General features: G+C 41.4%; 1 protein-coding gene across 12 annotated transcripts in view; it reads left to right on the top strand.

Annotated features, from left to right (window-relative positions):
• unc5a (unc-5 netrin receptor A) overlaps nt 1-22,990 on the top strand; it is a 205,305-nt gene that overhangs the window by 113,120 nt on the left and 69,195 nt on the right. For all 12 annotated transcript variants that reach the window (XR_014537540.1, XR_014537541.1, XR_014537542.1 and 9 more), the window contains 3 exons: nt 18,010-18,153; nt 21,205-21,308; nt 21,853-22,033. Coding sequence is in view for 7 of the 12 variants with exons in the window: in XM_083566434.1 (XP_083422560.1) it covers nt 18,010-18,153; nt 21,205-21,308; nt 21,853-22,033 (429 nt within the window). In the remaining 5 variants the exon portion in view is untranslated. The remainder of the gene's footprint in view (nt 1-18,009; nt 18,154-21,204; nt 21,309-21,852; nt 22,034-22,990) is intronic.

The following is a 22,990-nucleotide window of genomic DNA, read 5'->3' as shown; positions in this document are numbered from 1 at the left end:
GCAATGAAGACATATCCACCCAGAGAGGAATCGATGCTGACAGCAAATTTGCGTGAATTAGGCCTGCACGGCCCTCGTTCCACTCCAGGTGTAATTACCCATCATCCGGCTGCCACCTCAGGTGTGCGTTTTCAAGATGCTTTTCCTTCTGCCGAGGCCTACGCGCATTACGCTCGGTCATGTTAGCGCGCCGAAATCGTTTCGAGTGTCTTTCAAACATTACCGTGTTTTTTTCCCCCTCTGTTGCTGCTCTGATCTTCTGCAATCTGTCATACCTGAGGACGTCTTGAGCTTGTATAGCGCCGTGCGTGCTCAGCTAACATGCCACTTTGCATAGCGTCTAAAAAAACTGAAAAAAAAAAACGCAAACAAGCCGAATAAGCGTCTCTTTACAGGGAGTATGGTGGAGTGTGTTCCTCAGAAAGACTAATGAATATTAAATGCAGGTTCTAATTGAATGTTGTCTAAGATCTTATCTGCTAATTAGAGATTCCACATTCGCTTTGCACCGCTTAATTTAGATTCATTTGTTCGGGTTTTCAGGCGTGAATTTTTTTATTTTTTTTTTTGTTCATACTTTTTAATTCAAAATCAAAGTGTGCTGCATTTATCAAATAAATTAGTTAACTTTATGCAGAGCAGATTTTCTTGACTTTCATTTAATTTCTTAATGACAATCATTTTCCTCCCATCCAGAGATCGGTGGGTTTCTCTTTAATCCTCGCACGCAGAGCCGGGATGCTTCAATGAAACGGGAAAGAGATACTTATTTTATATTAATAGAGTTTTATCTTTAGAGCTGAACAGATGGTTTTCAAGCTCGTTGCAGCCATCAGCACCTTAACTATTAGTGAACCATGGTTGACCTCAGGATGGTGGGCATACTGTTGGTACAACATGGGGCAGGAGCTTATGGACCTCAGGATGGCAGGAGAAGTAACTAAAATAGGCAGGATCGTGACTAGGAATTAGATGGGGCAGGAGCTAGTTGATTTCAGGATTATATGAGAAAGAAATTGATGGGGCAGGAGCTAGTTGACCTGAGGATGGTAGGAGTAGGAACTACATGGGGCAGGAGTTTACTGACCTCAGGGTGGCAGGAGAAGGAGCTAAAATTGGCAGGAACTTGACTAGGAACTATATGGGGCAGAGTCTTGTCAGCTTTAAGATGAAAGGATAAGGAACTAGATAAGGCAAGAGCGAGTTGACCTTGGGATGGCAGTTCTAGGAACCAGATGGGGTTGTGATAGAAGCATTTAAACTAGACCGTACTTCTTATGGACTGTGCATAGCATCAAGGTACTTTTCAGCACAATCTATCAAGATATGAATGGATTCATATGTAGAACAAGCTTTTGGGACAGAGGTCCAATCAGGGATGAAACAGGATTGCGTGGGCCCTTAAAATTGTAGGAAGAGGATCCAGATGGGAACGTAATCTTTCAGGCCTTAGGATGGCTTTCCAGAGGATTTGGATGGGGTAGGAACAATTGCTCATCATCAAGTAATTGATTCCAACCAGAGAATTAGTAAAGATCCAGATGGTCCAGGAGCATGTTTCTGGAGTGTGATCTGAATGTTCTCACAAGCTCTATAAGAAGTGGTGCTCATCGATTATCAAACGTAAAGCATCAGAAACAAGGCTTTTACACGACAAATCCAGATGGACCGAAAAGAAAGGTCTTATATTCCCGATTATATCGGATGCAAGTCCTTTTTTTTTCAATTCTGTGAAGCTGTTTGGTTAATAAGTGTTCTGTTCGGTTTGTTTTGCACATTGCAGTGAGCAAAACTGTTTGCCATTCTAATGAGTAAAGTGAACAGGTCTGCTGTGACAAAAAGGGTAGATTCTCTTAAAGGCCACTTTCATCAGCATGGCAAAGAAATCAAGGGCATTCTCACTGAGCAGAAATCTCCTCACTTTCCCTCCTGGTCTGCTGTATATTTATCAGTCTGTCTGATCGCTACCAAGCTACATTGGTCTACTTTCAACACAGTATCTAGATCTAAAAAAGATCCAGTTCTGCTGCAAAATCTCCGATGAGTAGCACCGTTGGGTTTAATTATCGTGTGGGAGACACAGATGTTTTTTTAAAAGGCGTCAGGCCACCACAAACCAGCCAAAACTGGCTGGCATTGATTCCACAAGTCTTGAGAAGTGTATGGGAAAGATGTTGCTGTGGCTACACAAATGAATTAGGCCGAAACAAGAAACAGGTGAAACAGGAAACTAGAATCATGACCTTCAAATACAACATCTTAACCACTGAGGTACCCCTTCCTACATATATATTGAGGGTAACTGTAAAATTAAGGCTCACGATGTTGTCAAATAGCTACTTACAGATTCCGAACAAATCTTGACCAAGTGGTGGTGCTGGGCCATTCTTTGTCTAACACAGGGGTCCCCAAACTTTTTTCTGTAAGGGCCACATCACATTTCCTTTCTTAAAGGCAGGTAGGGCTGGCCTATAACAGAAAATGACATGGGCCGGAGTGTATTTATAATGGCTTTTAATGCCAGATTATTATTTTTGCTCTGCAGCATACATAATGAATGACCAGCTCAAGGGAGAGGGACTCATAGGCAATTCTCTGAAATTGGCGAGAGCTACCCGTGTCCTATCCTCTGTCCTCAAACAGTATAATTAAGTCCATCTCAACTCGAACCTCTTTGATTAAACACGGCTGTTGGGTGTTTTCCTAGTGAGACTTAACTCTTGGACAATCTCGACTCATCCAACTTGTTCTTCACTGACACGGGGAAAGGATCAAAATCAGGGTGGAATATTTCATTTTTCACAGCTTGCCAATCTTCATAAATTATGGAATGAGTAGGAGATGTGACGATATCCAGCAATGCGTATTTAATTAATAAAAGTGGAGAAAACAAAGTAGAGGCACACACTAGTAATAGGAAGATCGGATCATTTCAGTGACTGTTTTCATTTAGTTCATTTTGTTCCTTTGATCAGCAGTCAAAAGAAATTTGTAATTTTTAAATAAGCAGCTCTCCAACACGTCTACACACACACACCAAACATACACATAGACCATATATATAAATATATATTAAACTGCATAGTGTATATTGAAATAAGTGGGAAAAAAATAGTGTAAGTGCTAATAGAAAGTGGCTTCCTAGGTAGCATGTTTTGGCTGATAGCCATCAGCAGATGTTGATCTGGGTCACCTCAACTGTGTAATGCAAGATTTCTTGGAGCAGTTCCAGTACACATCATAATCCAACACCCTACCAAGTGACCTAAAGGCCTGAACACCTCTGGGGCAGAATGCAACATGCACTAAGTATTGACTTTGCTTCGAATTTGAACGTTTGGACTCAATTTGAGCCTCGTATTATACTGCTGATAAAAAGAAAAAAAAGAAAAACATAGCTCTCAGAAGGTTACGTTTTCCTTAAGGCATGGCAGCGCTCTCTGTACTGACATTTTGAAACAAACGAGCAAGTGGTGGGGACGGTCTTTACCCGAATTTAAAAAGTTAGCACATACAAGACACATCTATTTACCAACCACAAGCCTGGTAGAGGAGAAAAAACACAGAAGTGGAGTATTATAGCAAAATAATCCACTTCATGGTGATACCTTTGTAGCCAAATCACGTGTATTGTTCTCCGACGATCATCATGCACGAGTTACTGAATGGTTTCGACATTTCCGGGGGGCTGAGCTGATCTCTCGTTCTCTTCCAGTGATGTTCTCCCGCTCTTGAAGAGTGCGTGTCGTTCGGAACACCTCGAAGCGAATCGTTGCAGCATTTCACGTTTGATCTATGTCTTTGTTCAAGTGTGCTGTACATGATGAAATCGCAGACGTGGGAACGCTAATCGGACCGAATAGCACCAATTAGTACCATTAGTTTTTTATACCACCTGGTAAGTACAATATATCTTTAGAAAATTAAATATTTAATGCAAAAAGCACTTTCTTAAACACTCGTTTTTCCAAATGGGGTCTAACGAATGTAAACTATTTTCATAAATTAAAATTAAAATGAATACAATTGTTCTATTTATATAGTTTTATTGAATCAGTTTCATTTGTGCCAATTTAATCCATTTATTCGATTGTTTCAATATAATTTAATTGATTATTTGACCCAAAAAATTTTATTGATATCAAGAGAATCACTAATAAATAACTAGTTGCGGTACGGATCAGGTAGTGTTAATAGTATTATGAATGCCGTAAATTGTTTCGACATACTTCAGACAGGAAGTAGACGCATTTACGCAAAACAAATCGTATTTCTGGTACGGATCGAGAAGTGACCAGGACGGCCCATCCTGCATGATCAATTACTTATTGTTTAGTTTTGATATCGGATATATTGGGCATTTTATGAACTCCAATTATATACATAAATATATTCGGCAAGATTTTCTGACAAAAAATGTATAAAAACGCGAATCTACAACCCGTCTATTATTACATCCCCATATGTTTTCCACACTTTCATATCAGTAATTAGCATTACGTTTTCTCAAGTTGACACTCATTAGCAGGCGCTAAGATCAGGCCAGGCGAAGTCTTTATAGCTTAAAGACTTTCTTTTCTCGGAGGGAAAAAAGAAAAGTATTCAGGTCCTCTTGACTCACAGAGGGGCATCGGGGGGAAACCGAGGCCGAGTTGCTGAAGAATAATTTTCACTTCTCGGATGTATTGTCACTCTCAGCATGCTGGAGCCTAAATCATTTCAGCTTAACCGCTCACAAGATGAGCAAATAAAGACAAAGCGCGAAAAAAAACAGACATACTGTAGGTGGAGCAAACCGACTGTTTCGCTTCTCTTTTGTTTTGTTTTTTGGACAAGGTTCAATTTGAACCATTTTCCGAGACGGTGACATGAAACGTTAGAGCGTCTGAAATGCGAGCAGAACATCCAGACTGGGTTTTAACATGATATTTAATGAGCCATCGGAGGACGTTCGAGCCGCCATTCAAGACGGATGTGACTAAAGGCCGCACTCTAATGAACAGGAGGAAACCGGAGACTGAGCGAGGGACGGTTGGGTCCTAAATGAGCCATAATGGGCGCTAGCACCTGCTATGCATCGATCAATAGTGACGAGGCTAATTGATAAGGCGTTATTAGCTGCGTTCACAGTAATGGGCATCGGATTTCATCCGGCCTGCGTGAGGAGACGTGGACCTGAACTGGGGACGAGGCCACGGAAAACAGCTGGCAAGGTCGATCGCGAGAGAAATCCAGATGCCCGACGTTTGAAGCTGAATTTTTGCAGCAGAGCCGAACGTGCTGAAGGGTTATGATGTGATAGTTGTATTTTTTCCCCTGATTTTTTTATAGCAGCAGATCCTTAAAAAACATAGCGGGGTTTTTTTTCTTTTTCTTTTTATCAACTAATTTATTTTTATTACAGTTTTCAACACATCAGGGTTTTTATTATTTTTTTTATCCATTTATATTTACAGACAAAACCAAAAACACTTTCCTGAACATTTCAACATGGACTCATTTCTTTAATGCCAGTTTTTTTTCACACACGAAATCTCTCATGTTACATAGAAACAAAAAAAATATATTTTAATGGTTACAAATCGCTGAAACTGTCCATAAATTCCAGGAAATGGAATAAACGTCTATCTATAGGAGCGATAACGAGCAAGAACAGGGTGAGCAAAAGTATTGGGACACTTGACTATTACAGCTATATGTGTTTCTTCAGAAAACATTTCCCAGAAAGTTGGAGGCACACAACTGGAAAGGACGTCATTGGATACAGGAAGTAGGACATTTTCTCTAGGAACTAGGAGACCCAAACCTGCATCACAATGTTCCTGTGCACAAAGCCAGCTCCGTGAAGATCTGCTTTACATAGTTTGAACTGGAAGACCTCGAGCGGCATCCTATATCCAATCTACTGCTCAGGTGTCCACAAATTTTTGTGCTTTTCCTCGCAGCTAGTTTTCACGATTATCGCTTGTCTTGCTTGTAATGGATTCGAATAAACAATAACGCACGGTATCTTTCGTTTCGCGCACGTTCCAGAGCACGCGGCGCGCTGTCATGCACGAGGTGAGCGCGGTTGCGAGGAGGAGAAGAAGGAGGAGGAGAAAGCGCTTTTCCGAGATGCCCTCGAGACAATCTCTCCAATCGCACGGGAGAGATCAGATGCGGGGGAAGACGAACAAACTAAACAAATAAATAAATAAAGCCCAGAATAAAAAAAAAAAAAAAAACCAGTGTTTATTAAATCAACTCAAATATGTTCTATTGATAACTATATGATAACAAAGCATGATGGAGGTTGAAGCAGGAGGAACACTAAGTCTTCGTCACTAGGGTTCAAGGTTTAGAGCATTTACACACTTTCAGGAAATGTATCGATTCCTTCAGCTGACAAAAGTATTGGGACGCCTGATTTTTCTCAGCAAGTTTTGAGTGGATTGCACTATATGGAGAAAAAAAATTGTGGACACCTGAGCATACATTTGGCGTTCTTAAACATTTAATGCCACATTTAGTTCTTATTTGCTGTTAGAAGAACCTCTACACTTCTGGAAAGATTTTCCACTAGATTTTGTGGAGATTTGTGTAATATTCATTTAGCCACAAGGGGGAGGCCTGGGGTGCATTCAGAGTTTACATTCACCCCAAGGATGTTCAACAGGGAGATCTTCCACTCTGACCCATGGAAATTAGATCTTCATGATCTTCAAAGGAACAGGTTTGGGTCTCCTAGTTCAAGTGAAGGTAATTCGCAGTCAAAGACGTCCTGTACAGTTGCGTACCCCCAGCTTTGTGGAGAACCACGTCCGGCCGGAAATGTCAGGTGCGTCAATACTTTTGTTCGGGACAGATGATCATTAAACGAACGATTTCAGCGACTTCGCAAAAAGTAACATTAGAATTTTTACGCAATTTACTGTCAATACCATTAAGCGTAACGGCTTAATAGCTTCCTCGAGCGAGTCCTGGTGTAACATTCTTTTACTTCCCCCAGGAAGTTTTTCCCAGGACCCCACACCCTTTTTGTAATCTTCCTGCAGATCCTGGATAGATTTTCTCAATCTATCCACGTTCCAAACTTGGGTTTTTTAACGCCGCTGACTCACCGAGTGTCTGCGCTCGATTTACGTTTGACTCCAAACACGGCCCGATTCCCCCCACGCGGTCAGATTAGCATCCCCGCATCATTTCTCAAGACCATCAGCCCTCGATTTGTGATGATTCACACCCCGCTCTATAGCGGGCTGTCTGCTATTACTGAAAACATTTCTGTTTTGTTTTTGTTTTTTTGTTTGTTTTTTCATAACAGCAGCCGATCGACAGCGTCTCGTTTCTCTCGGCCTCGGCGTCCGCGGCCCACACAGAAATCCATTTCCATTCCCGTCCCACAGCTTACAGCCGGGAACTGATTACTCCTGGCTGAGCATTTCGCCCGAGTCGTTGTGTGGAAATGCATCCGGACCCACGGTGGGGGTGTGATCGAGATTCCCCCTGCATTTATTTATTTATTTATTAGAGCCTATTAGGTTGCAGCGGCTCCTGCGGCGTGTACTGATGCAGCTTGTAAAGTCTGTCTGTCTGTCTGTCTGTCTGTCTGTCTGTCTGTCTGTCTGTCTGTCTATCTATCTATCTATCTATCTATCTATCTATCTATCTATCTATCTATCTATCTATCTATCTATCTATCTATCTATCTACATGTGTGTCTTTTATTTTCCTATCTTTTTGTGTGGCCTTATCTCACTCTATCTCTGTCTCTCTATCTTTGTTTCTGGCTCTCATGCTCTATCTCTCTCTATCTCTGTTTCTCTCTGTCTGTTTATCTCACTCTTGTCTCTCTCACTTTTGTCTCTCCTGCTCTATCTCTTTCTATCTGTCCTGCTCTCTGTCTCGCCATCTTGCTTTGCCTCTCTCTCTCTCTCTCTCTCTCTCTCTCTCTCTCTCTCTCTCTCTCTCTCTCTCTCTCTCTCTTTCTCTCTCTCTCTCGCACTCCAGAAACTCATATTTTGATCCTATAACCCCAGACCCAGCATGCAGTCTCTGTTTTTTTTTTTTTTTTTTTCCCCTAAAACTCTTTTCTTAGCTCTTTAATTAGCATGCAGGTCTTTACCAGGTGGCTCGGCTATTTATCACATATCAGGTGAGCTGTTTTTCGCAGGTCCTCCTCATCAGCACCTCGGCTTATAAATAGTCGAGTGGTGCAGCTCTGAGGACGAGCTCGTGTAACAGTCTGCTGAGAGATCTGATTGACGGATGAAGCGAACGGGTCGAGGCCACGTGCACAGCACCGGAGTGTGATCCTTTGGCACGTGAGCCGTCGCCGTCACGCCGCCGAGGTGCTGACGGCTTTGGATAAAACGCTGTTGTGACAGCGGAGAGCTGACGTTTCGGGAATATTGCGTACCTTTTATCTGTGCTAGCGTTCTTCTGCAGGGCAAACACCGCGTCAGCTCTGTAACAGCAGCACGGCCAGGTGCAGCGCTCACAACTGCTTCAGCATCGTTTTTATTATTACTATCATCAGTAGTGGTAGAATTAATGCACGTCATATCAATAACCGTCTTCCTCATCAGAATCAAATTAACATTAATCATCATCATCATCACCAAAATCCTAATAATATTACAATGGTGATGGTTATTATTATTATTATTATTATTATTATTATTATTATTATTAATCATATTCATGCATTTCTGTTTTAATTAGTAATAGTATTAATAATAAATGTATTTATCATCATAATAAAAAAATTATATTAAAAAAATTACAATATGATGATGATTATAATATTAATAGATTATTATTAAATACTAATTATAATAATAACTATTCAGTTTTTTATTAATATTAAAATATTGTTATTTTTGTTATTAAATATGATGAGCTTGATGGGTGTAAACTCACCGTTCGTATCCCACATGGTGAAGCGATCTGTAGGGAGAACGTGTAGAAAATCTAAGACATAAAAACTTCTCGTTCTCGTTATAAACATTCAAAATCGGAATGTTTCGGGGCGAAAAAGGTTTGTCGGCGTGTTGAAATCAGGAAAAAAAAATGAATTCGGTAACCATGGTAACAGTGATTGCTCTTCATTTTACCCAGCTAGAGCAGCACCTTCTCAAACGGCGTTTTTTTTCTCTTTAGGACGCCCCGACTACATGCTAATTGAGTTCCCATAGCCGCCTCGTTTCCCACCGAGATGAAGGTGTTGAGCAAAAGAGCAGTGCGGAATCACATTCTTCAAATCGACGTTACTGTCTACTAGCAGATGGACACCTTTAGCACGTACCTGTAGCGTCGCTAATTTATTACCCGAGGCGCATTTTAAAGAGGGACATGTTAGCGAATGCTCGCTCGCTCCCAGCTCAAAGGAGTCGAGCTTAGGAATGTTATAGAAAGTAAAATGTAGATTTGTGCGTGTTTTTCAACATCTCATTCCACCTTTAGTCTTCATTTGCTGTTAAAATAAGGTTCACTGGATTTTGTGGAGATTTGTGTGAGATTTTCGTGTGAGGATACAAAGACGTCTTATACAATTGTGGGTCTCTGTAAACAAACATCTGGGAAAGAACCTCATGTAACTGGAAGAGTCAGGTGTCCCAATACTTTTGAAAGTACCGTGTATGCGAAGCTCGCGCATGCACAGAATGCTAACGTGACTAGCAGAGGTGCTTGGGAATAATTAGCAGGATTTAATTTGCCTTGCCCAGTTCTCCCAGAGGTACCGTAGCGCTGAAATCATCTCGCCTATTAGACGGAGAGAAACGCAGCCATCCACAGCTAGCGTTATACAATTAGCATATTTGGTAATTGGCGGCTTCTCTTTCGAGGTTAAACGGACACAAGGGGGGGAAAAAGAGCGGTTTCCTTTGCCTAGCGTGACAGAGCACAAACTCTGGCTACGCTTAAAAAAAAAAAAACAACAACATTTGAGCAAATTAGCGCCTTGGCAGCCAGGATAAGCTACAAAAACACCTGTGCGTCTGAGACTTCACTTCAGTCTGGCGGACACACGGAGATCTTATATCACACCGATTCCAAACCCCACGGGTGCCGAGGGACCATTAAAGAGCGAAAGTGCGAACGGATAAATGCGACACGCGTCGGAAATCCGAGGCGTCGATGCTCTTTAGATGTAGGCAAAAAAAATAATCAATCGACAGACTGGTGTCACAGTGAACCTGTGACCTTCAGTCGTGCTTTAGTTTAGTCACTCTGAGCGTAATAGCACTCGATCTGTCCGACCATGTTAATCTCTCATTAAATGATTATTCCAAACTGTTACCACAAACTCGGATTCACACAATCGTATCAGGAACCCAAACCTGTACACAAAGCCTTTCATTTTTCAATCAGAGTACAGCAGGTAAAAGACTTCACACCCAAACTGGAACCTGGGCGAGGAAATGGGTTTAATGATGTCGTTATCCTCTCTGTCACGTGACCCCTCAGGAGTGTGCGATTGGTAGACGCGTGACCCGGGATGAAACGCAGTAGCCAAATCGGATCGTCCCTGTTCGCCGAGCGTATTCGGGTCGCGTCGGTTTCGTTAATGCATTTTAAATGGACTTGTTGTGTTTACATGTGGAAATCAGAACGCTAATGATAAACATCATTAGCACCTTTGGGAGGATAATGCAGGATAATGCAGGTGATGGCGCTCGTTACGGATAAGGTCAAGTGTGCTGGAGTGCAGTGCTTCATTACAGCGACGGGGAGAGAACGAGCAAAACCAATCCAAAGGGAAAATAGCATCATAAAAACGCTTTTCTGGTGGTGGGGTTTGAGCGAAGCTTCTTGAGTCCTGACCCCCCCGAGCCCAGTGACAGATGAGTGTGTGCTCTAAACCAGTCAGTCTCTCAACCTCTAATCCTGATCACGCTCAACACTAAACTAAACACTAAACCCCCCCCCCCACACACACACACACACACACACGCTTCAGCACCGGGACACTCCTCCGTCTGTTCCCACCTCTAATTGAATTTCCTCGTTCACAATGAAAACACACTCGAACCCGCCGAGTTCCGAGCCGCGCCCTTGATAAGCAAACGACCTCAGCGGAATTGAGGTCAAAGCCGGCCAAAAACAAGTGAGAGAAAAATAAATAAATAAACACACACGTATTGGTGGCTTTATGATGTTCACCCCCAGTTGTATTTTGTACAAACACACACAAACGTACAGACCAGACAGACAGATACACACAGACATAAACATATACAGATTTAGAGACAGTCACACACACTTTACACGCCCACACAGACACACATAGACAGATTTAGAGACAGATACACACACTCATACACACAGACCACACAGATGCACACACACAGACTCAGAGACGTACAGATATACACACAGACAGACACTTACAGACACATTTACACGCACACACACACACACACACACACACACACAGATTTAGAGACAGATACACACATAGACAGTCACAGTCGTACACACAGACACACACAAACCAGACAGACAGATACACACATAGACAGATTTAGAGACAGATACACACACGTATACACACACAGACCAGACAGATGCACACACACACACACACACACACACACACACACACACACACACACACACACACACACACACACACACACTCAAACACTTACAGACTCAGACACAGATATACACACAGGCACACACACAGACAGACACCCACACTTACACACAAAGCTCACACACACATGCAGACACACACATACACACACAGACCAGACAGACAGATACACACAAAGACACAGATATATACACACAGTCACAGACATATCGATGCACACACATAGATTTAGAGACAGACACACACAGTAACAGACACACACACCCATGCAGCCACTGTGTGTGTGTGTGTGTGTTTGTGTGCATGTGTAAATAATTAAGGTTGTTGCCACTCACAGCCACAGAGAAGTCACTTGCTCGTTGGAGAAACTGACAGCGGTCCACCTTTACAAGATGTTCAGTTTAGGTTCCTGATGTAACATCCAGCATCATGTCCATAAAACACACAGCAGATCTTACTCTATCATACGTCTGATTCAGGATTGCTACAGAGCTCTGATGATGCATCACACACTCTCTCACACACACACACACACTTCCACCTTAAGCACCACCAAATGCCTCATCTGTTCTTCTTTTTTCTTTTTTTTCATTCTTTTTCATTCACTTCATGACACTGGAGACTCCTTTTGTAAATCTCGTGCAAACAAACATAAAAGGATTTGTGCTTATTCTGTCATTGTTTCGGGATGAATGTATTTATTTGTTTGTTAATCAAAGAAAACGTTGCCATATAGTTTTGTTTCCTCGTCTGTTTATATGTAGCGTCTGCTACACAAGTCCACGTGTAAAGTGTTACCATAGGGTATATTTATTTGCGCAACCAGGAAATAAAAAAATCAGCTCTGGCTAATGAGTGGGTGTGGCCTAATATGCTAATGAGCTCCTGTGCTCAATCCCAGGTGATTCATCTCCAGGTCGAATAACTTTTTATATCTCTCCATCACTCTCTGCTCTCCCCTTCAGCCACTGCTCATAACCTCGGGGTAACTATGGACAATCAACTGTCCTTCTCCTCACATGTCACTAATGTGGCTCGTTCTTGTCAATTTCTTCTCTACAACATTCGAAGGATTCGACCATTTCTGTCCACACAGGCTGCCGTGGTGCTTGTTCAGTCTCTTGTCATTTCGAGACTGGACTACTGCAGCTCTCTGCTCTCGGGTCGACCTCTGAACGCAATTCGTCCAAATGATCCAAAACGCAGCTGCATGACTTGTGTTCAACCTGCCCAAGTTCTCCAACACCACCCCACTGCTGCTACGAATCAGATTCAAAACACTGATGCTTGCCCACAAGGCCAAAAATGGACCAGCACCATCTTACCTCAGAGACCTCATCACACCTCGCACTGCACCACGCTGTCTGAGATCCTCCAGCACTGCTCCACTGGTACCACCTTCTCTCAGAATGAAAGGTAAGTATACTTCAAATCTCTTCTCTGTTCTGGCACCGATTGGTGGAATGAACTTCTCCTAGATGTCCGAACAGAGGAGACCCTGGCTATCCTCAAGCGACGGGTGAAGACCCTCTTCTTCCTTAAACAATTAAACTAACGCTTTCCAAGTTTCCTTTGTTCAAAAAACAAAACGTAATCTACAGATGTAAATGTAAGAAGCTGCTCCAGCAGATTGTTTACTGTTCCAGTGCCTTTTTTTTTACTTTTCCTCACACCAATACTAAAAATAAATAAATCAATAAGTAAACAAACTAACAGATTAATAACTTAATAAATTAAACATATTTAAATACATTTAAATAAAGAAAAATAATCTGTTAAATAAATAAATTCCCAATTAATTAATAAAAATAAAATAAATACATTTACATTTGAAAGATTCATGAAATAAACGAAATAAAATCGGATGAATTTACTAATTAATACGAATAAATACGTGAATAAATAAATAAAGAAAAATGATTACAATTCATTCCAAATTACAAAATAAATAAAATCCATAAGTTTTTAATTAATAAATCAAATTTATTTAAATGAATTAATACAAATAAAAACAATGGTTTTTTTTTATTGACCTAAATAAGATGATGATAGATAGATAGATAGATAGATAGATAGATAGATAGATAGATAGATAGATAGATAGATAGATAGATAGATAGATAGATAGATAACATTTATATTTATTTATATTTATTTATAATTTTTTAATATATTTGTATTTTTTAGTCACTCTGGACCTCTGCATCAGATGAAAGTGTAAGCTCCGCCCACTTTGCAAAACATGTCATGTCATGTCAGGCTTCACGTGATCCGTATATCACACGACTCATCAGTCACACATTCAAATCTGTGCTGGTCTGCTATTCACATCATACAATAAAGAGTTCCTTAAACATTTCTTCTTTTCCAGATAAGAAGATCTTGTTGGGTCTGGCCCCAGAACAGCTGTTTGTACAAACAGGGTTTTGAGCAACGGTTCGAATAGGGACGTTTCTTTTCTTTTTTTTATATGAGGAATCATTCTGATTTGATTTGTGATGGATGAAATGTAAAAGCTTATCCGCTTCGCAGAGACAGGCGTGAAGAGATTTGCATTTTCATTTTCATTTCACATATTTGGAGCCGTGCCGTCCCTCGTCTGCATGTTCATTCACAATCAGGCTGAGAAGAAAAAAAAAACAGGAGGTAGTTTTTTTTTTTTTTTTTTTTACCTCAGCTGACATTTATGTTTCTCAAGAATGTAACATAAAAGATTTTGGCGCCACATACGATGTCCCAATACTTTTCATCCATATAGTGTAGTACCTGATAAACTCACATTTTTTTTTTGCATTATTATATTAGAAAAGTTATGTTCTGTGAGCAACAGTATGGTTTCATCACTGAAGCAAGAAAACCCGATGAACACAAATCAACAAGTTTCCTTTCACTGTAGCCACAACTGCACCGCCTGCATACCTCAGCTGTAGCAGAATCATCGACATTGACCGCATTATAATTTAAATGCGAATATGAAACGAAGGCAAATTGTGTGTTTTTGTGCAAATTGTACAGGAAGAAAAAGGCAAAAGTGTAAATGGTTCATGAAAAAGCTTAACAACTGACAAGTGTCTAGCATTTCTAGCAAACGTGCGGCCAAATCAGTTTTTTTTCTCGTCTTTCAGGATTGTGAAATTCAAAAACAGCTATCAAATTCACATGAATATATCTGAGCCTGCGCAGTTTGCTACAGATGCAGGTTTGTGAGCTCTGACATGAAAATCCTGACATGATTGGACGCCTGCTAGAGGCTTGAAAATCTGAACTGGTTAAAGCAACAGCCTTCGAGCAACATGGATTTGAAGCTATGATTTGACACCGGCAACACGTGACTTGACGTGACGGCTGAAATCCGATTGGATAGAATCTCTTACCTAAAATTACACTCAGTTTCAATTACAATTTGAGCCAAAAAAACGAAGAGAATAGATATAGAATAACTTACAACATATTCGTGAACAGAAAATAAATTATCAGTGATTCTGGTAGTCTTTAGACCAGCACTGAAGACCTTGCTGGCCCTAATGGCCTTCCACTGCTAATTAAAAACCAGCCCTGGTTTCTATGGACTATGATTGCGGACATCTGTGAGTTCAAATCCCACGACTGGCGCACGTGAGCCGCTTTAACATTTTCCCTATCAGGAGTATTAAAAGATATCAGGAGCTCTTTAATTGGAGTGACTTCTGCCTGTCTTTTTCTTGTCTTCCCAGCCGTAATTAGGTTGACGCTTCCCCCTATGTGAGCGACAGCAAGAGTTCAGTTCTGTCTTTCTGTCTGCGCTTCAGTCTTCACTTCAATTATGCCTCCCATGCCCCGTGGCGCCGGCGTGGAAATTATAGCAGCTTCCTCCCCCCGTTGCACCGACCCGACTTCCTCTGCTTCCTCGACTAATCGTTCATTATCAAGTTTCACCTGCCGGTATACGCCGCGTACTCACGCAACGCATTGGATCGCGGCCGCGCGTTAATGCATGACCAGCTGTGAAAATAAAGGCCGGTTGATGGCGAAAAAAGAATACAAGCAATTACAGAGGGGGGAAAAAAGAGCGGCGCGAATAAACGCAATTAGCAAAGCAATCTGGGCTGGAATTGGCTTTCCCTCGAAGAGTCAAGCCCTTCAAATAATTGTTTCACTTTTGAACACAAACAATAATTAATGCGCCCAAAAAGTGTCACGTTCTACCCATAATGTGCTTTGCATATATATATATATAGATTCTAGTCCTGCTGTGTTCTCACTAAACAAATCCACAAGCTCAGGAGCTTATTCAGCCCTCATTTAAAATAACCTCCACTCTCCTGGGAAGATGTTCCACTAGATTTTATGAGATTTTTTGTGAGATTCATTCAGCCATAAGGGTGTTCAGGTAGTGATGGGGGTGAGGTGAGGAGGCCTGGGGTGCAGTCAGCGTTCACATTCATCTCAAAGGTGTTTAATAGAGCTCTGTAGCAAGAGATCTTCCACTCCAACCCATGCTCCGACTCATGTAAAGCAGATTTTCATTGAGTTATTGGAGAAAAGTAATTTATTGCAGGTCTGCTATAAAGCTCTGACCTGAACACCTTTGGAATGAATGTGAACACTGACTGTACCCCCTGGTCTCTTGGTCTCCTGGTCTCCTCACTGCACCTGCATCACTCCCTGACTTTGAGTATATATAAAATATAGTGGAACATCTTCCCAGAAAAAAGGAGGTTATTCTAATAGCAAATGGGGACTAAATGTGATATGAGGGGTTCATGAAGCACCAACCTTATGTTCAGGTTTCCACAAACTTTTAGCCATGTGCAGAGGAGGGACTTAGGGTATATTAGGTAGAGGAATGCTAAGGATGGAGACACCAAGGAGGAGGTTAATGGACGAGGTGAGGGAAGACATTCAGGGGGTCGATTTGAAAGGGGTGGATGTAGAGGACAGAGTGATATCCAGACAAAAGCCAAAAGAAGACGATACAGAGCGAATAAATATGCGTAATATTTATAGCTAATTAGTTCTACAGGAGGCGGGGCTTAGCCAGCGCTGAAGGACAGAACAGCTGGTCCAACATGCCGTTCCAAAATACCGTAAAGCTTTGCCACACTATGCTATAACTACCCTGCACTAGATATCATGGGAGGCAAATATTTTTGCGACGTGCAACACCAGTTAACAGCCTGTTAGCTAGTTTAGCATGGTAACGTCAAGAAAAAAAAAAAAAACGGACGTCCTGCTTGACATTTCTATAAACCAAGTCCATAAATCACCGCTCGTTTCCTCAGTAGTGTCCGTCTAAAGGACGAGAGGAAGATGCGCGTGAAAAACATTCAAAGCGAAGGGAAACGAGGAGCAAGTGTGAGGGGACTAGATAAAGCGCAAGAACACGGACGTCCTCAAGGTCATGCTTTTGTATTAAGAGATGAGCGATAGCCAGAGGGGAGATATCACAGAGTGGCTGCGATAATGCAAAGAAAAATTATCTCAGCCTAATCTTCCTTCACACACACACACACACACACACACACACACACTCCCATTTCCTCCCTACAAAGCACGAATGCGTAATGCGCCGCAGTCTTTTGCTTGATGGTTAACTCTGATGGCGTTCATTCATAACTGTCAGCTCGGAATTGAATTATTTTGCGGGATGACTTCACACCACTCGTGTAGGCAAGACTCGTTAAGCCGAGGCGGCTGACAAATTGTCACAATATCTAATGATTTTTATTTTCCTTTCCCCCTTTTTAGAATCTGTTTAGAGTTTTAAAGAGCAATTTGCATCCGCTTGCTCAAGTTGAAGTATGAACATAAAGCTCATACACTTCATTTAAAGCAGGTCTCCGGGGATACAACCGTACGACAGAGCAGACGTGGCAAAATACACACGTCCTTCACTCTAGTAGAAGTACAGACACTCAGGTTTTAAAGTACTGACTATACTTTTTAACTAGAGTAAAGATTAGCCATTATTGCTACCTGTTTTAGTGTCACGCTGGTAACAGAAACTCACCTGATGTTAATATATTAATACAAAAAACTTTGTGTTACCTAATGAATGTATCCAGGCTGTAAAACCACCATATAGAACATAAGCAGAAGAGATGATGATGATGATCAGGTGATCAGGAATATCGTCTGATGGCTGATAGTTCCAGCAATCAACTCTCAGTGCAAAACCAATTAATCGATCGACCTCTAGTACAAAACCCCAAAGTACCCAAATCATTAAATGTTGGAAGGAATTTCCAGGCTACTAAAAGCATCAACCTTGAACCCTGAGCCAGGAAAACGGGTCTTCCCATTTTCCCAAATCCAGAAAAAAAAAGCTGTTGTGTTGAAGCTAGAAAGCCAAATCCATTCTAAACGCTAATGTTGTTGTTTTTTTTTTTTACTTGGGTCTAGATACTTCAATTCTGAGACTGTTTTTATTTCATGTTTGTTTTGCTCAGGTTTCCCAGTGATGCAGGTGAAGATTGACATCTCACGCCAGCAAGTGGAGAAGGTCTTCGGGCTGGAGGATTACTGGTGCCAGTGTGTGGCCTGGAGCAGTACAGGAACCCAGAAGAGCCAAAAGGCTTTCGTTCGCATCGCCTGTGAGTTCTCGAACCTTCAAATCCAGAACCCAAGCTCCAAATTTAGGAGATAATGTCTAAGGCGAAAGGTTTATAATTCAAAAATGTAACTTGAAATGATTTCATCTACTCCACATGTAGTCCATCTGGTAGAGAAGAACGTGCTAACCAGGCTTAGAATTAATGTGGAATATTTTATGTTTATGTAAATTAGCATTTTCAACCAGTGCTGGACAGTAAGGAAGTAAATATAATTTGTTACTGTAGTTAGTAGCTTTTTTCACGTATCTTTACTTTACTTTACTTTAAGTGTTTCCATTTAGAGAGACTTTTACTTTCAAAGTCACAACATTTCAAAGTCAAATTTCATACTTTTTACTCTATTTACATTCAGAGAATTTTTTTTATGAGTGAATACAAACGGAACCGGTCGAACACCAATCAGGGTCGAGCGCGCAAGCAGAACATTTCAAAACGATAATGGAAGAAACTCCAGACTCGAACTCGCCACAACACCCGTGGCCTTATTAGCGTGATTTTTTTTTTTTTAAGTAGTCAAAAAGAAGGTCGAATCGGATCCAATTTTATTTGTCAAATACACATTCATACAAAGTACGACATGCAGTGAAATGCTTTTTACGGCTGTCCGACCTGTAAATAGAAATAGAATATAAAAAAAAAAAATTATAAATAAATTAAAATATAAAGTATAAAAAGCATATAAATATAAAGTATAGCTATAAAGTAAAAAATAGATGGATAAAATAAATACAAAAAAATATATAAATCATAGTACTTTGGATACTTAAGTAAATTTAAAGGCATTTTGTACTTTTATACAAGTAATAGTAATATTTTGTAATATTTTGAGTGTATCTCTACTTTACAGTATGTCCATATCTGGTTAATGTGGTCCATAGAATGAATGGCAGGCACGAGGTGGAACTTGGATGGATGTAATTTTCTCGCTTAAGTGCACAAAATATTTATAATGTTTTCATTCCCCACCACCAAACCATTTCCCTTTAATGACTCTCTTGTTCTTGTGGAATTTGCTCCTTCTGACACTCGGTAATAAAAAATTGTTTCAGAATTGCATTTGGCCAATCAAATCGAAGCACTCGAGCCGCGTGCGCCCCGAGGCTGATTGATTCAGATGGGTTTGTATGACTTATTTAATGTTTGATTGGGAAGTTTGATCGGAATAAGCCCGCGGCGTGGTAATCCACTAATCTGCGATGGCGTGCTCTGTAATTGCCTCAAGAGGCCGCGTGCTTTCCATATCTGTCACTGTGATAATGCGATTAGTCTCCAGAAGGATCACGTGTGGGCCAGTTATCATGTGGCCCTCACACAGGGAAATATAAAAAAAAAAAAAAAAAAAAAGGTTCGCTCGGTTCTTTTTCTAATGTCTCCGACAATTCGGTCGTCGCCCAAATCCCTTCGCTCGGTTTTATCGCAGAGTGTCTCGCAATCAAACCGGATTTGTCATGCGTCTCAGCGCGCTTCTTCGAAATCCTCGACGAGAACAAAGACGGCCGTCTTCGGCTTCAGACGTGCCGAGACGTGGCGCTTGGGATTTTTATAGCCCTATTAATCTCGTCATAAACACAGCGTTTAAAGCAGAGAAAAGAGAGTGAAAAACGCATGCTTTTAATTCGACCTCGTTCGGGGTTCTGCCTGTCAGATCGGGACGCAATTTCCGTCCACCGTTTCGCCCCAAAGCGTAAAATCCAGTTTAATTAAAACGAATGAGGTGGGGCTCTCGGGTGGCGATGCAATGATTGTTCTGGACAGGCGTGTAAAATGACTGGCAGTGATGTCTTCACATACGAATGATCTTCGTTGATATTCAGATATTCGACCTTTATGAGCATTTCTCTGATCAACATTGATGCGAAAGAACATTCTGTGCTGTGACACGATCGTTGTATATTTGGCTCTAACATAATTCAAACTGAATCCCATCAGCACTCTGGGTATAGAGTGAAAAAAAAAAGCTAGGTATTATTATCCCTAATAATACAATTGCTCCCGGTTGATTCTCGGCTCCCTGGGCTACAGCCATCGTTAAACACAGCCTTCAATAAGCTTAAGGGTTTGTGCTGTGGTTCCATCTCATGCATTTGAAACATCATGAGCTTTCTAACGAACAAACAAGCGGGCAGACAAGGGCTGTAGACAAGACTGGCGACGTCTACGCCCTGGGGTTCTGGAGAAACCTGCAGCTTCCTGTCGTAGCTAGGCTTTATATACGGTGTGTATTCAACAGTTCGGCTTTGGGTTGCTTCAAGAAGATGTGTTTCAGATCGTCCTGATATCTCATTTACTTTCAAACTGATTTTTAAAACCAAACCCTCATATTTTTAGCTAATAGAATTAACTAATCGCTGATCATTTAACCTAAACTGTTGTTGGCGATTCGATTGGGGTAGTTGCTTAGCTCCCTAAATGCCTTTGTACCCTTGTAAGTAATGATGATGAAGATTGGGGCTAATCTAGCTAGCAAAAATTCTTCTGCTACTCTGACAATCTACAATTTTAGGCATTTGCCTGATTCATTAATTATATATAAGGTTTGTCCCAACACTTCTTTAAAGCTATTTCAAGCTTTTTTTTTATTTGAACCAAATAAGCCCACAAAATACCACAGAAAAAGCATGATTACTTCCAGTCTGCTCAGTCTTCCAAAGGTTTTAAGTCAGTCCTAGAGCACTAAATATCCAGGGAACTGTAAAGGAACCAGTCCCTTTTTGTTCAAAATCTAGGTACATTTTCGAAAGCAGAGAAATTTCTGCCTTTCCATTTCCTAAGTTGGCGTTGCTAGAACAATAAAGCCATTAAGCGTCCCAAGGAACCTTGAAGAAACCCGGGTTTTCTTCCAGAATCTAAATCTAATCTAAAGGGCTTTCAAGGCTGGAAGGAAGTCCCACATTGAACCCACCTTCTAGAAGAATCAGAAACCCAGAAAAAAGCTTCAATGCCTTTCCGTTGAAGATAGAAAGCCAAATAATCCATTACATGCTCACAAAGCGTGTTTAAACAACTGAGATTCATGTTCTTGCTCGACAGATCTGAGGAAAAATTTCGAGGAGGAGCCGCTGGGCAAAGAGGTGGCGCTCGACCAGGAAGTGCTCCTCCGCTGCCATCCTCCAGAGGGCGTACCGACCGCCGAGGTGAGAGCAACTTGTTTATTGATGAAGCCATCTGCTAATTATGACTCTCGTTTGATTTAGCCTTGCGTCTCTACCAGCCAATGTTTTGCCACGCTAGAGATTCGGCTCCTGCTTCTTGGCACATCCATTAGCTCCATTAATAATGCAGGCAGGTTTTTTTGCGGAGGGCACAGGACCGGACCAGACTGAGTCCAGCTGCTTCCTCTCACGCTGCTCCACCGAGCGGCCTAATAACAACAGCAGCTCCCGCAGACGTCTGCCGCATGAAATATTAAGCTCCAAGCTGACTGGGGTCCGCCTGCCAAAGTGTCCCGCACTGACTACTTAATACGTCAACTCAGAACTTGTATTTGTGGCTCTTCAGTGCGGCTGCGGTTGAAAAGATCGGAGCTAATCCGCTCTCCGGCTTCACGGTGACCAAATTAAACTCGCGTCTTGAGCAAATGTCAAAAGGGACACCAAACAGAGGCCATGAAAGTGGCTTTTTATTGTTCCTGTGTATATATATATATTTGTGTGTGTGTGTGTGTGTTTGATTCTCCAGGTGGAATGGCAGAGGAACGACGAGTTGATCGACCCCAAGGCTGACCCCAATTTCTTCATTTCAGTGGACCATAATCTCATCATCAAACAAGCTCGGTTAGCCGACACTGGCAACTACACCTGCGTGGCCAAGAACATTGTGGCGCGCCGCAAAAGCTCCTCCGCCGCCGTGATTGTCTACGGTGCGTCTCTCCTTCAGCTCCTCGTCCCTTTTCACACGCTCTATGCCTTTCACCCATTCGACAGATACACAAGGCTTGGAGATTGGGGGGGTTTGACCTCGAGACCAGACAGTAAATCAGTTGAAGCCAGACTGATAGACAGCCTTATCTGAAGCACGGGAGAAGGAAAGTACATCAAATGGATTTAGCCAAAAGCTAGCGAACGGCTCCACGTTAATAACTGGCTAACACAATAAATGGGTTTTGGATTTGACGTTACTATCCCAAAAAACACCCAAACTCCATATGCTAATCTACGCTTGCCATTCATTCAAAGGAAGATAGTGTTTTTACTCCACCTTTCCATACACCGCTAGCTACATTACATAGCTAGCTACCAAACATACTAGCAGTGTAGAAAATACAATAATACAATAATTAGTGCATATACAGTGGGTACGGAAAGTATTCAGACCCCGTTAAATTTTTCACTTTTTGTTATATTGCAGCCATTTGCTAAAATCATTTAAGTTCATTTCTTTTCCTCATGAATGTACACACAGCTCCCCTTACTGACAGAAAAACACAGAATTGTTGACCTTTTTGCAGATTTATTAAAAAAGAAAAACTGAAATATCACATGGTCCTAAGTATTCAGACCCTTTGCTGTGACACTCATATATTTAACTCAGGTGCTTTCCATTTCTTCTGATCATCCTTGAGATGGTTCTACACCTTCATTTGAGTCCAGCTGTGTTTGATTATACTGATTGGACTTGATTAGGAAAGCCACACACCTGTTTATATAAGACCTTACAGATCACAATGCATGTCAGAGCAAATGAGAATCATTTAGGTCAAAGGAACTGCCTGAAGAGCTCAGAGACAGAATTGTGGCAAGGCACAGATCTGGCCAAGGTTCCAAAAATTTTTTTGCTGCACTTAAGGTTCCTAAGAGCACAGTGGCCTCCATAATCC

Source organism: Silurus aristotelis (assembly GCF_946808225.1).
Source record: "Silurus aristotelis genome assembly, chromosome: 17".
Lineage (NCBI taxonomy): Eukaryota > Metazoa > Chordata > Actinopteri > Siluriformes > Siluridae > Silurus > Silurus aristotelis.
The sequence above is the reverse complement of the archived record's forward strand: the minus strand, read 5'-3'. Positions and strand labels throughout refer to the sequence as shown.